Genomic DNA, 13,657 nt, shown 5'->3' on the forward strand with positions numbered 1-13,657 from the left:
TTGAAGAAAAGAGTAGCAAAGTGCTTGGCGGATGGGAGAAGAAATTTTCAAGTGAGAGTGGAGGCTGAGGGAGATGAAGGGCGGTGTGAGCTTTGCTTGTCTTTGGGCTGTGCTTGTCAAAATGCAGTGTCTGGTGTCGCTGTGGGGGAAATTTTATGGGAAACAGTGGCATTTACAGCTTCTAAAGTTGGATTTCCACACTAGGTCAGAGCCTAACTGCGTAACTCTTTGTAATTGTGGCTCTGCTTTGTGATAATGGAAAACCGGCACATTTCTGCTTGACCGGAAGGCTTTCTGCGTGTACCTGGACGTCAGTTATTCTTTACTGTGCTTTAACTTTGCTGAGCCAGCACAGGTTTGAAAGCTTTAGATGACATTTGCAGGATTAGATTGACAAAAGATTGACAGAGTTAATTAGATTGGTGGAATTAGTTTGGATCTGAATTCCAGTTCTGGACACCCCTGTTCATTTGAGCTTACGCGTCTACTTAGAGTGTTGTGACTTTGCTAAACTACAGGGGAAGAAAAGTGTTTGAGAGTGTCTGCATGTCCTGGAGAATGCAGATGAGAAATCTGGATTGCTCAACGTTTCCTTTGACATTCCTTACTGGGAGAATGAGGCTGCAAACTCTGCAATCCTTTTTACTTGTAAGCTTGCACCTACCTAAAGAAAAGGACTTAAAAAAAACCCACAAACAACAGCAGCAAAACAGCACAGAGCTTCTTTGACAAAGCTCTGCATTGAGACCAATTCTATGCAAATGCCCTTAATGCCACCTATATATATAAAATTATTCATGGTGTTGGAGCAGTGCTTAACTGTAAAAACGGATTGGAGTGACTTGGGGGATTTGGATTCCTATCCCAGCTCTGCTCCTAGCTGCCTGTGTTTGTGTCACTGCACAGCAGAGAGGGAAGGGGGCAGTGTGTGATGTGGTCCTAGCAAGAGACTGTTTGACTTCTAGCATGCAGCTTTGATGATAAAAAGGATCTTATAAAAAATAGAGGGGATGCGTTGAGGACAAATATTTCAATATGTGATTTTCAAGTAATGATTAGCCAAACTTGTCGTGTTCTGTGTGGCACTAAACTTTCACAGGGAAAACCCAGGAGGGGAAGTGATGCTGCAGCAGTAAGGAAGAGACGTCAGTGAACTGCTTCCAGCTTTGCATTTCATGTAATTCTCAGTGAGCTTTCAGAGAAAGAAATATGGCAGTAAAAATGGAAGTTAACAGAAACTGTGTGTATGTAACTGCAGTGAGTATTTTTGCCTTGGGGCTTTTTTGAAGCAAGAAGTCAGCTGGCACAAGCAGCAGCTGCTGCTGGGTGCATGGCAGAAGGTGGCTCTGGCCCATCTCCCATTGCCTTGGACTGCTCTTGTGACACCGAGCATCCATTTCTGAGTCATGGGTTCCTGTTCCTCCTGTCCTGGGCTGTTTGTTGGTTTTACCAAGATGTCACGTGAAAGTTTATGTATTAGAAATGTATGAACGGGTTTAAAATAGTGTTCAGCTGCCTGATTGCTGTGGTCATGGTACAGTTGAAGCTGATGCAAAGTTACGGGGAAAGTAAAACCTCTCATTTGCCATGACTAGTTTTGGAGGATTCGGGAGAAGCCTGAAGAAATGGTAAATGTAATTTAAAGGTAGGAAAGGACATTAAGTACTGGATCTGGTATTCCTGCATATTTACATATTTTGGCTCGGTACATTTGCTTGGAAATAAATAAAGTCATACAAAGAGTGAATGCTATTGAAGGTGTTTGTGAAATGATATGTACATGAGAGCATTCAACAGTTAGATTTGGAGAATTGATGCTCTAAATGCAGAAGATGTAAGGTTGAAGTTGTGAAATAGTACATCAAGGATAAAGATGTTTCAGTTACATGTAGCTGGATACGATCTAGAAATTCTGCAAAATATATATTTGATCAAGTGTATTGATCTTAGGCAATGTGTTTGCCTGCTGCTGGTCTGCCTTGCAGTCTTTTTCTTTGGTCATGTTCTTGGTTGACTTTGAGATTTCCTGGTTTTCTAGGAATAAAAAAGATGGAATGAAAAGGTCTTTGATATGTGAGGGAAAATTCCCTGTTGATATGTACGTATGTTCTAGGATTATATTGTAACCAAGATGACTTAGAAGTAACGAGAGGAAAAATGTAGGGAGAATTAATCTTTTGGCTGACAAAGTCGCTTTTAAACTGAAGTGTCAACCCTGTGAGAGCCCAGTTTCAAAAGTGTTTGCTGAACAGAACATCAGAAAATCCCTTTCTGTAGTTGTACAAGATCTGTGTCAGCGTGGTGGCGTTGGCAGCGTGTTGCAGTTGTGTCCTGCAGCATGTTGTGGCTGTATCTCCTCGGACATATTACTGTCTCTGTAGTTTGAGTAGACTGTAGGAAAAAGAAAAGGCTAAGTGGAACTGCCTGAGAAAAGAATAATGGCCACATCTTTTATTTCTAAAGTAACGTAACTAGCAGAGATGGATGGAAGTGTTAGGATCAGATACCAACATACTTTTCCTCCAATGAAGAATCACTGAATTCAAAAGTGTTTCATTTGAGCAAGTGAAAACAGTTGGTTTATTTATTAAGGAATTAATGAAAATAGATGAAGGAAACAATATTCTAAAGAAATTGTGTTGAGCAGATCTAATGTGCTATAATAATAATAATAATCTGCTCTTACAGCCTGCATATTTTATGTTTACATGTAACTAATAAAAAATATATGAAACCATTTAATATCTAATAGCTGCCACAGGTTTATCACCCTGTTATGAAACAAATATTCGTTTCTTTTGATTAATTGTGTTGCATTTCATAGGCTGCTTCTCGCTACCTTGAGAAATATATCTGTATCTAATATTTCTTTATTATTGTTTTGCTTTCAGTTGATGGTTGCATTGACTGGTCAGTGGATCTCAAGACATACATGGCTTTGGCAGGTGAACCAGTCCGAGTGAAATGTGCCCTTTTCTACAGCTATATCAGAACTAATTATAGCATGGCCCAAAGCACAGGTCTTAGGCTTATGTGGTACAAAAACAAAGGAGACTTAGAAGAACCCATTATATTTTCTGAAGTTAGAATGAGCAAGGATGAAGATTCAATATGGTTTCACTCAGTTGACTTGCAAGACAGTGGTTTCTACACATGTGTTCTAAGGTGAGTACTGTGTTAAAGTATGGCTAAGATGTATAGATTATCTTGTTCAAATGTTTTCTTTAATTTTCATGATTAAGGTACTCTTGCAGTTAATATATACTCATTATTTTTCTTCTCTTAATTATATTTGTCATATAGTGCTCTGTCTTAAAATTAGTTTCTCTAGTAATTATAGCTACCTCTTTCAAGAGCTATAATTAAGCATTTGCAAATTCACATTTTGCCATAAGCCTTCATAACTAGATAGTTCTTAAATCATTAAGTATTTTGGTCAAGTAATCTTCCAATCCTCCCAAGTGACAAGTCATAAATGAGCTCTCAAATCTGGTAGCTTTATGACTTCTTTTTACCCTTTGCTTTTAACTTTAAAAAGTTATTCGAGAGTTTAGACGCAGGTTACATGATTCTGATGAGTTTGGGCCATAGGGAGTTTGATTTCTGTCTGGCTCTGAGGAAATATTTACTTTCAAATGCATTTAAGATTTTTAATAAATTGAAGCTGACCTCACTTGGTAAGGTGCTGAAATGCATGCCTCACATAGTTTGGAGCTCGTGATTTCCGTCGTGTTCATTGCCAATACCAGCTCTATGCCTGAAATGAGAGGATAAAAATTAAAACTCTTTAGGAATGAATGAATAAATATACCTTAAGTGATCAGTTTTGAATTAAGAAGAGCTTTACAGACACTCCTTATGTATGTTTCAGTGTTTAAGCAATTTGCTTGTAGAAAATGAAGTTTCATCCTTGTCTGCTGCTCCAGACTGAAATTTTATGCAGGTTTGATGAATTTAATATGAAATATTTGCACATAAATAACAGCACTGTTCAGAGCCCAGAAGCTGCTCTCTCCATCTCTGCTACGTGCTCCTGCCTCGCCTCAACCTGCCTCTGTCTGCTCTGATGCTCAGTACTGGTGCTAAAATCAAAGCCTGTGCTGTGGTGCATGGTATGTAAGGGGAACCAGCGTCCCGTCTGGTTGTCAGATGCGTCTTCCAGGCTCACTATTCAGTCTGTGTTGTAGCTTTTCACAGTTTATTATTCTCTTATTAGCAGCTCCATGGCACGTCTGAGGCCACGTGAACTCCATGATTTTGAAACGTTACAGAGATGGTGATTTATGTGTTTCAGGAGAGCTGTACTTTTTTCATAAGATGTAGCAGTTGTGATTATCAAGTTACTAGTTTAATACTCCTGGAAATGTTTCTGCAAATCCTATGTGAACAACGAAGAATTGATCTTAAATCAAATTCTGGGACCTGCTTTTATCTAGGAAATTTCAAAACCCTTTGCTCATTTACATGACAAAGTACTTGTGGTAACAAATGGGCAAGTTCTTCAATAATTCATGCCTTCTTGTTTTCAGATAAAAACTGTTTCTTGGCCTGCTTCTTGGAAGGCATTGTACAGCAATAACATCTTCCCTGTCAGTTATGTGTTTTTCTTGTTTGTGCTAGAACTTTCTTATATAATTGCAGATATTTTTGCCTTTTTCAGATTTATGTGGGAGTGCAGAATATTATATGCAGTGATTACATATAAAAGACCGTGTTTCTTCCTTGAGTTAACTTATTTTTCTTTCAAAAATTCGAGAACGTGTCCTTGTTGTTATTGTCTGTGAAATTATAGGTGGCTTAAAATAGCTGAGGAAACAGCACTAGTGATTTACTTTAATTTCATTAAAATGAGGTTAGGTGTAGTGTTCAGAAACAAGATTACATGTCTGTGGTAGACTGACCACACCATTAACTGCATAATTTCAGCTTTATCAATCTGTTATTTTTTTTAGCAGAGGATAAGCAGATGTTTGCATTTTAGTTGTTAACGGCAATCAGCTGCATTGTGAGCATTGTGAGGTCACAGGTGAGAACTGGAGGTTCCCATCCCAGAAGTTTCTGGCTTGAAGTGAAGAGCAAAGGTTTGAACTTCCATTGATGGAAGAGTGGAATTGAACATGAAGGGTTTTTAACACGTTCTGCAGAAAGGATGCCAAAGGCAATAGCAACACCTAATGCAATCTCCCCCAGTTTGCTTGGATCCCATTTTTACCAGTCAAAAAACAACTTAGCAAATATGAAAACTGTATTAACAGAAAGGAAGTTCCACTTTTCACCGGATTTCCTAAAAGGAAAAGCCCTTTCCGACAAGGGCTGCTGGCTGATGGATGAATGTCCATTTCATTAGAGTTTCCAGATAAATGCTAGGATATTTATATTACAATTTTAGTGTACAGTCTGGAAATGCTGCATTTTGGAATTCTCTTTGCAGTGCAGGCCCTGAATATACTATTTATCTTCCAGTGTCTTTCAGTGGTACTTTTAGGTGAACCTGTCAGCATTTTTGCTGTTGAGGTTGCTTTTCTGGGGTTTTCACATCAGCACTGTGGATCAAAGCATCCTCACTGAAGGTTTCAGAGATGAGAACACCAAAATCAAACAGGGAAACTAAAATTGATCTGAAAGCATGGAGTGGCCTTCAAGTTCAGAGTATCTAAGAAGTTCGTTCTCCAGATCATGTGTTGCTTTTGCCCTCTGCACAAATACATTAGTTTTTCTGTGTCAAAAGACCCTGCTTTTTAAAGAGGGAAGAAGAACTGGGCCTGCTTATCTTGACCAGAGAGGATGAGGTTGGGAAGAAATTTCAGTGAAGTTTAGCTGCACCTTTGCCATCAGAAGGGTGCCACTTCTGAAGCCCTTTTCTTCTTCCTGGGCCCTGCTCTAACATAAACTGAAGCACAACACTTTGTGAGCAAGATCAGTAAAAACGTGGTACGGCAGTAGTGCCTGTTCACTATTAGTAACCTGTTGGTGAAATAAAATGACTCTATTCCCATGAGGTGAGTCGGGAGGGTGCAGAGCCTGAGGGGCAGGAAAGGCAGGAGGTGTTCTGTGGTCACCAGGCTGGCGGCGGAGCTGAGCCTCCATTTCCTGCAGTGTGCAAAGTGTGACTGAGGGTTCCTTGCTTCCCTCTGAGGAAATAAGCCTGCAGATCTCTAATGCCTGCATTTGATGCTAGAGAACTGCCAACAAATCGAGTTAAGAAATCTGTGTGTCCTTTCCCCTTACTTTATCCCTGTCTGTAGAGTTCTTAATGGAGAGCAGCATTGCTATGGACATGCACAGACGAATCAAGCCTTCATCGAGCCATCAGTGAAATATTGAGATAGTCCTTTCTGAGCAGAAATAAAATTGACTGAAAGTAGATTTCAAGCCTTCAGGTTTTGAATGTCTGCGGAGCGCATGACCAGCAAATCAAAATCAGATTTAGACAGCCTAGAGACGCTGTCAGTAAAACTTAATTTGCAACATAACCTTTGTGCTCTCGCTTCAGTGGGTGTGAAGAGGAACTGAGGAACTCGTTTCAGATGCCTACAGCCTGGGCTGCAGTATTCACCTGGGATCCCAGGAGAAACTGTGCTGCTTTTTTCAGAGCACTGAAAGTCTGGCTTCCAAGTGAAAGGACAGAAGAGTTTTTTCAGGACTTTAAGACCAAACAGGAAAATTGGAACAAAATCACACTGTGGAAATGTGCAGTGGTAAGGTCAGCCTCCCTGCAGCCACCTTCATTCTCACTGCAGAATATTTAATGTCCAGGTGCTTTGGCTTTCACCGGTGCTCAGTTCACTGGTGAAATTGGATCTTAAAACCACTTGAACATCACGTTACTCTGAAAACACCCAAAAATTATATCTTCCTGTGAAGACACTGTGGTGTCTTTAATTGTCTTTGTCAGATGTCCAAGAGGAGCACATCTAAGTAGTTGCTGTGCTACCCATCTCATAGATACCTCTCAGACTTGTACTCTGGTACAGAGTAGTTTTCATAACTGTACCATATCAGGTGTTTCAGAAGAAGGCAGCAACATTTCACACTTAGAGCAAGTGAATGGATGTGGCAGGGCTTAGTACTCCCAGGGTCTGCATGACATTAACATTAAATGTCACACATTAAACGTATGTGACATTTCCCCATTAAATGTGACAGGTTCTATATAAACAAAATCCCTGTGATATATAGCATTTAAAACTTGAATATGGTGCCAGAACACATACAACATAAAGTCACCATGAATCATGATGAAATAAAATGTAACTTATGGAGATATAATGTTTTGGCACTATCAAAATGGAAAGTCAAATCAGAATGTTTCTACTTTTCTGTCTAAAATTGTGTGATAACTGATGGTGCTCCTGCAAATCATGTTGATGACAGTCTTTATTGAGAGAAATCAGTTCTATACATTTCTTTTGATACAATTGAAGAAAATGAAGATTTGTTTCCATTCCCTAGTGGTGTGCATATTTGTATTCACTTGCTCTCCTTCTCTGAAGCTGTAAAATAGAAGATATCTATTCTCCTTCTTTCCGAAAGCCAGTGATTATGTCAGTCAGAAGCTTCTGGAGCAGTCGGAGCTTCAAGCAGCAATGCCTGTGCTGCTCAGTAGCTGGAGAGCTTCTAGCAACCTGTTGCAGAACAACACACGAGAATGAGAATATTGTGTATTTAGTTTTCCTCATCAGCTTTGGGTGCCACTGAAATGACTGACTCTAGTCCCAGCAGGACTATGAAATGACCCTCTAGTTCCAGCAGGTTGTCTTAGCAAGAGCTCCATGCGCTGCAGTGCATCAGTAACATTTCTTCTCACCATCACTGGTTGATGGTGGATGAAGTGCCATCCCTGGTGGGCTTCAAACCTTCTCCCAAAACTTCAGGTTCGGAGAAAGGATATGAAATGGAATGACTGCTTCCTCACACAGTTGTTTTGGCCTTTAGGAGATCTGATGAAAAGATGTTCAGCCCTCCTCATCCCTCTCCTTTCCAGCACATCAAGGCATTTTATTTCCCCGCTGTTCTCCAAATAACAAAGGAGAGGAATATGCTTACCTAGGTACCACTCCTGCTGAAACCCACATCAAAGTTGTAACCCCTGCATTTCAGTAGGCAAGATCACATGTGTCCTAAGAGAGGACAGAGGAAATGCATCGAGTATGACATGAGGTATCTATCGGGAAGTAAACTGGTATTTGGTACATGATCTCAGGAAAATTTCATCTTTTCTGGCAAAAATAACTTTTTGCTAGGTAAGACACAATCAGGAGGACTCAGCTGCAGGAGTTAAGCAGCTCTCCCTGCAAATTGGCATAATGACATTCACATCATGTTTACTCATGATGGCATTCTTTTCATCCCCCATCAGATAATAACTGTTCCATTGTTTTGTGTGCTTAATAGTCTGCACAGAAACAGAGGGGGGCTTGCTTTTTCTCACTGCATCTACAGGTAGGACTTAGATGCATGAGGAAGGATATACTCCTTTTTTTTTTTTTTTTTCCTCTCAGGTGCCAAAATCAGTGAGATAGAGCAGTGCAGGCAAATCTAATGGGTGTCCTGAACTCAACTTTTGTTTTGGGTGCTAAGTGTCTAATAAAAATAAAAGCAAAAATGAAAAACAAAGAAGAGTAGATACACAAATTTACCCATGTGTGGGTTGGAAGAAATTAAGCGTTCAGTGCTCCCAGAAACAGGGTATTGCAAATACAAAAGCACTGGAAAGGGAATTCTTAATGTATTCTTTCCTGGCAGCTCTTGTCTCTATGTCTCAGATTTATGTCATTTGTAAGGTGGCTTTTCAGTAAGAGAATATAATTTAACAGTATTATCCTGAGTTCCCCTAAAAAATTATTAAAAAGAGAATGAAAAGGGCTCAGTCATTTACAGTGGCAAACATCAGGACAGCTTGCTGCCTTGTAGTACTTAAGGGAAGAGATTGCTTTCCTGACAGCAAACCCAGACAATTACAGGATTATTTTTTTTTTCTGCTGGAGCAAGATGTATTGAAGCTTGTAGAGCCCATATAGTTGGGAAACTTTGTTGTGATGTGCTGAGATAGCTTTGTGTTCTTTTGGCTTCTGTGTTTTTTTCTGTGTTCTACATTATATTTCTGTGATCGATTTCTGAAAGCTAACAATTTTGAAGACTTGAAAAGAAAACCATGCAGTTAACCTGTGTGATTCAGCTTAAATGTTGAGAGACTTTCTCTCTGGGCCCAAGTATTCCCTGCTGTAAAGACTGCCTGGTGATTTTCATGTCTTTCGGTTGCTTCTGTCACGGTGCAGAGGTCAGCAGGACCAGCATGTGTATTGGGAAGGCAAACACAAAAAACGTAGCTCCTCCTGACCCTTAACTGTCTGCAAATTAGACTGTGCATCACTTCTGTTTTCAGAGAGACTTAAGAAATACTAGAAATACTGGAGATAATTTTGATACTTGACATTTTTGATAGAGATCTTGATACTAGAGATAATTATTGATTTTTCAAATCATGGCATTGCTGTTGTGGCCTATATCACCCTCTGCACAACACATATTCCGACATTTTCATGCCACATTTTTTTCCAAATAAGTATGTTATCTGAATTACCCACTGCTAGATCAAAACATCTTTTATTCTCTGTACCAGTATCCAGGAAGCCTAAAAACTCCCTGAACAGAACTGAACACACAGTGAGGAATTACAGGTCTTGGGGTTAAGTGCCTCCTGGTGAGAACGATATTACTGAGAGTTAACTTGCACAGATATCCCTGGATTTCTCTTTCTCAATCTGTCATCAACGTGAACCTTTTAAAATTATCTTTCAGTGACTGCTAAGAAGTTCCTGCTTTTGAATAATGATCTATTCTGTCTTTGTTGTAAAACATAGGCTTCTGCGATACACATTTGGTCTACTCAACTTGTCTTCTTGTTTCCAGCCAGTGTAGTACTGCAGTTAAATCTTAGCTGTAAATCCTATAACCATAGACTCATTTGAGTTGGAAGGGGCTTTTCAAGATCATCTGGTCTAGCTCCCCTGCACTGAGCAGGGACACCCACAGCTCCATCAGGTGCTCCAGCCTGACCTTGGGTGTCTCCAGGGATGGGGCATCACCACCTCTCTGAGCAACCTGTGCCAGTGCTTCACTACTCTTACTGTGAAATTTTTTTTCTTATATCCAGTCTTAATCTCCCCTTTAGTTTGAAATTATTTCCCATTGTACTATCAGATCGTGCTCAATAATCTGTTCCCTTCCATCTCACAGCCCCCCTAGATACCAACAGGCCGCTCTCAGCTCTCCCCACAGCCTTCCCTTCCCCGTGCTGCACAGCCCAGCTCTCAGCCTGTCCTCGCAGGGAGGTGTTCCATCCCTCACATCGTTTTTGTGCCCTCCTCTGGATGCTCCAACAGCTCCGTGTCTCTCCTGTGCTGAGCACTCCCCATCTGGACGCAGCGCTCCAGGTGAGGTCTCACAGCACGGAGCAGAAGGGCAGATCCCCTCCTCGCCCTGCTGGCTGTGCTGCTTTGGATGCTCCCAGGATCCGGTTGGCTTCCTGGGCTATGAGGGCACAGTGCTGCTCATTCCAGCTGCCATCCATGAGCCCCCAGGTCCTTTTCAGCAGAGCTGTGCTCCATCCTTACATCCCCCAGCCTGTCCTGGCAGTGGAGGTTGCCATGACCCAGGTGCCAGACCTTGTTGATCATCATGAGGTTCTCCTGAGCTCACTGCTCAGCCTGTCTGGGTCTCTCTGGATAGGATCCTGTCTCTCACACCACATGGCCTGGTGTGATCTGCAAACTTCCAGTTTAGGGGGAAGAATGCTATGGCAGACCATGTTGAAAGCCTTACTAAAGCCTAGGTAAATGACATCAGTGGCTCTTCCCTTGGCCACTTACACACTTGCACTATCATAGAAGGCCACTAGGTTGGTCAGGCATACTCTGCCCTTGGTGAAGCCGTACTGGTTGTCCTGTATCATCTCCCTTTCTTCCATGTGCTTTAGCATAGCTTCCAGGAGGATCTGTTCCATGATCTCTTCTGGCACAGAGTTCAAGCTGATCAGTCGGGAGAGCAAGGAATAATTCATATGTTTTTAGGAAAGAGGCTGCACCTGTGTCATCAGAAAAAGCTGTAAGTTACTTATTTGTCTGTAAAAAGATCAGCAAACCGTGACTTCATTGGTCTGGGTGGAACAAGCTCAGGTACCAGTAAAATTGTTTGGTGATTGTTATGTGAAGTGTGAAGTTTTAAACAGGAATAAATGTATACAATTCTTGTGAAAAGAGAGGAAAGCAATCAGCTGCTCAATTGAATCTGAAAGCTGATAACACGCTCTTACAGTAGCTGGTAACAAATTAATTGCTTAGGACATGAAGATGGATAACAGTGATTGGTGGTAGTGTTGCTGTGGTTCATTTTAATCAGAACGAGCAAAGATTGGGACTTACTCAGTTCTGCAATCAGTATTTCACTGAGCTAATGAAACAGTCACTGAAACAGACAGTGTGTTTAGGTGTGTTGGGGGAGGTTTAAGTCTGAGAGGCACTGTTTCCTGAGTGCTGCTTTGATTAAAACACTTCCCAGCTTTTTGATCTTCTACTACATTATGAGCTTTAAAACTTAAACAGTATTAAGAAAAAAAAGAAAAAAAAAAAAGAAAAAATGGAATCTGCAAGACAACAAACATACGTGCATTGCAAATCCTCTTTTAAAAATATGCAATTCATTTTTTGGAGTGTTTTTTAATCTACTAGCTGTAAAATATTGAACCACTTTGCCTTTTTCCTCTTTATTAGAGTGTGCAGATTTCTTTCATACTAGAGATGCAATTGTTTACTTGTTTCTTTTTACAAACCACCCTAACTGATAGAAACAACAAATGTCATAGAAAAATAGTTTTGTCAAAGTCATAAATTTTTCCTCTAATTTGAATTCAACCTTAGGGCTGATGATTGTGTTAAATCCAAAATGAGATAAAAAGCAATTAGGAACTGCCACTTCAATTTCAAGTGTCCTTCTTAACTATTTCTGTTTCCTTTCTTTTCCCCTTTTGTCTTTGCTTCAAAGTGAAGTAAAACTCACAATTTTGCTTGATTTTGAGACCTGTTAAGCTACATTTGCTTTGCCTGTGTTTTTCTATTGAATTCTGAGTCCAGTTCGTATTTCAGAGCCAGCTCCTGGTGGCCTGGGAATTACAAATGCCTTGGCACTAGAACAAAAGAAAACTACTTGGTGAACTCTGGGAAATCTAAACTCTTTTTCATATTTCCAGTCCAGAGAGCAGCCCAGCTTATAAGCAGTTCCTTGAGATAGGGAGTTACAAAATTTAGTTTATGTGAAAATATAAACTGATTCATTTCTTCTTTGTACCACACAGTGATTCTTTCTCTTCTTTTCCCTTTCCCATTCCTCACACGAGCACTAAAATAGGAATGGAAACCATTGGAAACTGAGTTCTGTGGAGAATGAATGGTTCACATATCTTTCAGAAAGGACTAATTATATAAAATAACCACTTGAAAATTCACTGGCTTATTTCCTTTACTTTGGGAAGTGCCCTCTGCATCTCTCAGGCTCTTTTAGGTAGCACGTAGTCACTGATGTTCTCTACTTTGAGTTGCATGTAAGTCTCAGTCTCTCTTGACATTGTGATCCCTACTACAAGGTCTTTGTTATCTTCCCCATCCACCTAGAAGATCCTTTTTGGTCTTTCATTTGCTGGTTCTGACAGCAGGACTCAGTTTACTGGCCTTGCTGGTGGTTTCTTGCGTGTTCCAGCTTCCTTATTCCTCTTCTGCTAGCCTGCAAACTGCTGGGAGCACTCACCTGTGCAGAGTTCCATGGGAGATTTTGTTCTGAAAACAAAAGTGGATTCTCCTTTCTGTAATTCCAGTAACAGGCCATGATTTGTTTAGCTTTCAAAAGAAGAAAAGAAAGAAATGGAGGGTTCACGTCAGTCAGTCTGCATACCTTTAAACAAAAAAAAAGACAGGGAAAAATAGACCGGAAACAACCTAAATGAAACCCAGCTAAGAAGAACCACGTAGAACACAGGATCACCATGAAAACAACTGGAAAGAAAGAGCTGGATCCATCTCAGCACAGCAACTCCATGGGCTTTCTGAAAGACTTCTGTAGGTGAATTTCCATCGCCTGAGTGACCTGCATGGGGGCCTGCACCATAATTTTCCTCACTGTTTACCTGGGTGGTAGGAGCAAAATGTTGTGATCACCAATGATTACATTGTTGACCCTTCTTGAGTTCTTACTTGTCTGCTCCAGTGTTCCTTTATGTCCTAGGTCCCATGGGGGAGGAGAGACAGCATGTTCTTATTTGTCAGTGAAACCGAAACCACATATTCCTTCAAACTACAGTTGAAATTGCAAGTTTCTTTCTGTGTAGGAAAATGAAGTTGGTCATCTACTAATTTCAATGTAAAATGAACAAGATCAATTCCATAGGTCTCTTCTGGTTGAAGAATAGGCAGTGTATCATTTTAGGAAGCTCTGTCTCACAGTGTCTAAGTTGATAGATAAGTGGTAGACATGGAAATCTCCAAGAAGAGGTGAGCACAGACCATTACTTGCTTAGAGGACCGCATGGTGAAATCTATACCATCCCGGGGAACAGCCTGCTTAGCAGGGGGAGGAATGGCTTGTATCCTTTATAAACATTAGCTCC

General features: G+C 40.6%; 1 protein-coding gene across 1 annotated transcript in view; it reads left to right on the forward strand.

Moving 5' to 3' along the window:
• IL1RAPL2 (interleukin 1 receptor accessory protein like 2) overlaps positions 1-13,657 on the forward strand; it is a 332,687-nt gene that overhangs the window by 165,952 nt on the left and 153,078 nt on the right. The window contains exon 3 of the mRNA XM_042825057.1: positions 2,892-3,165. Within this exon, the coding sequence (XP_042680991.1) occupies positions 2,892-3,165 (274 nt within the window). The remainder of the gene's footprint in view (positions 1-2,891; positions 3,166-13,657) is intronic.

Source organism: Centrocercus urophasianus, unplaced genomic scaffold, assembly GCF_019232065.1.
Source record: "Centrocercus urophasianus isolate 14NV4802_14NV808 unplaced genomic scaffold, USGS_Curo_1.0 seq_24, whole genome shotgun sequence".
NCBI classification, from domain to species: Eukaryota; Metazoa; Chordata; class Aves; order Galliformes; family Phasianidae; genus Centrocercus; species Centrocercus urophasianus.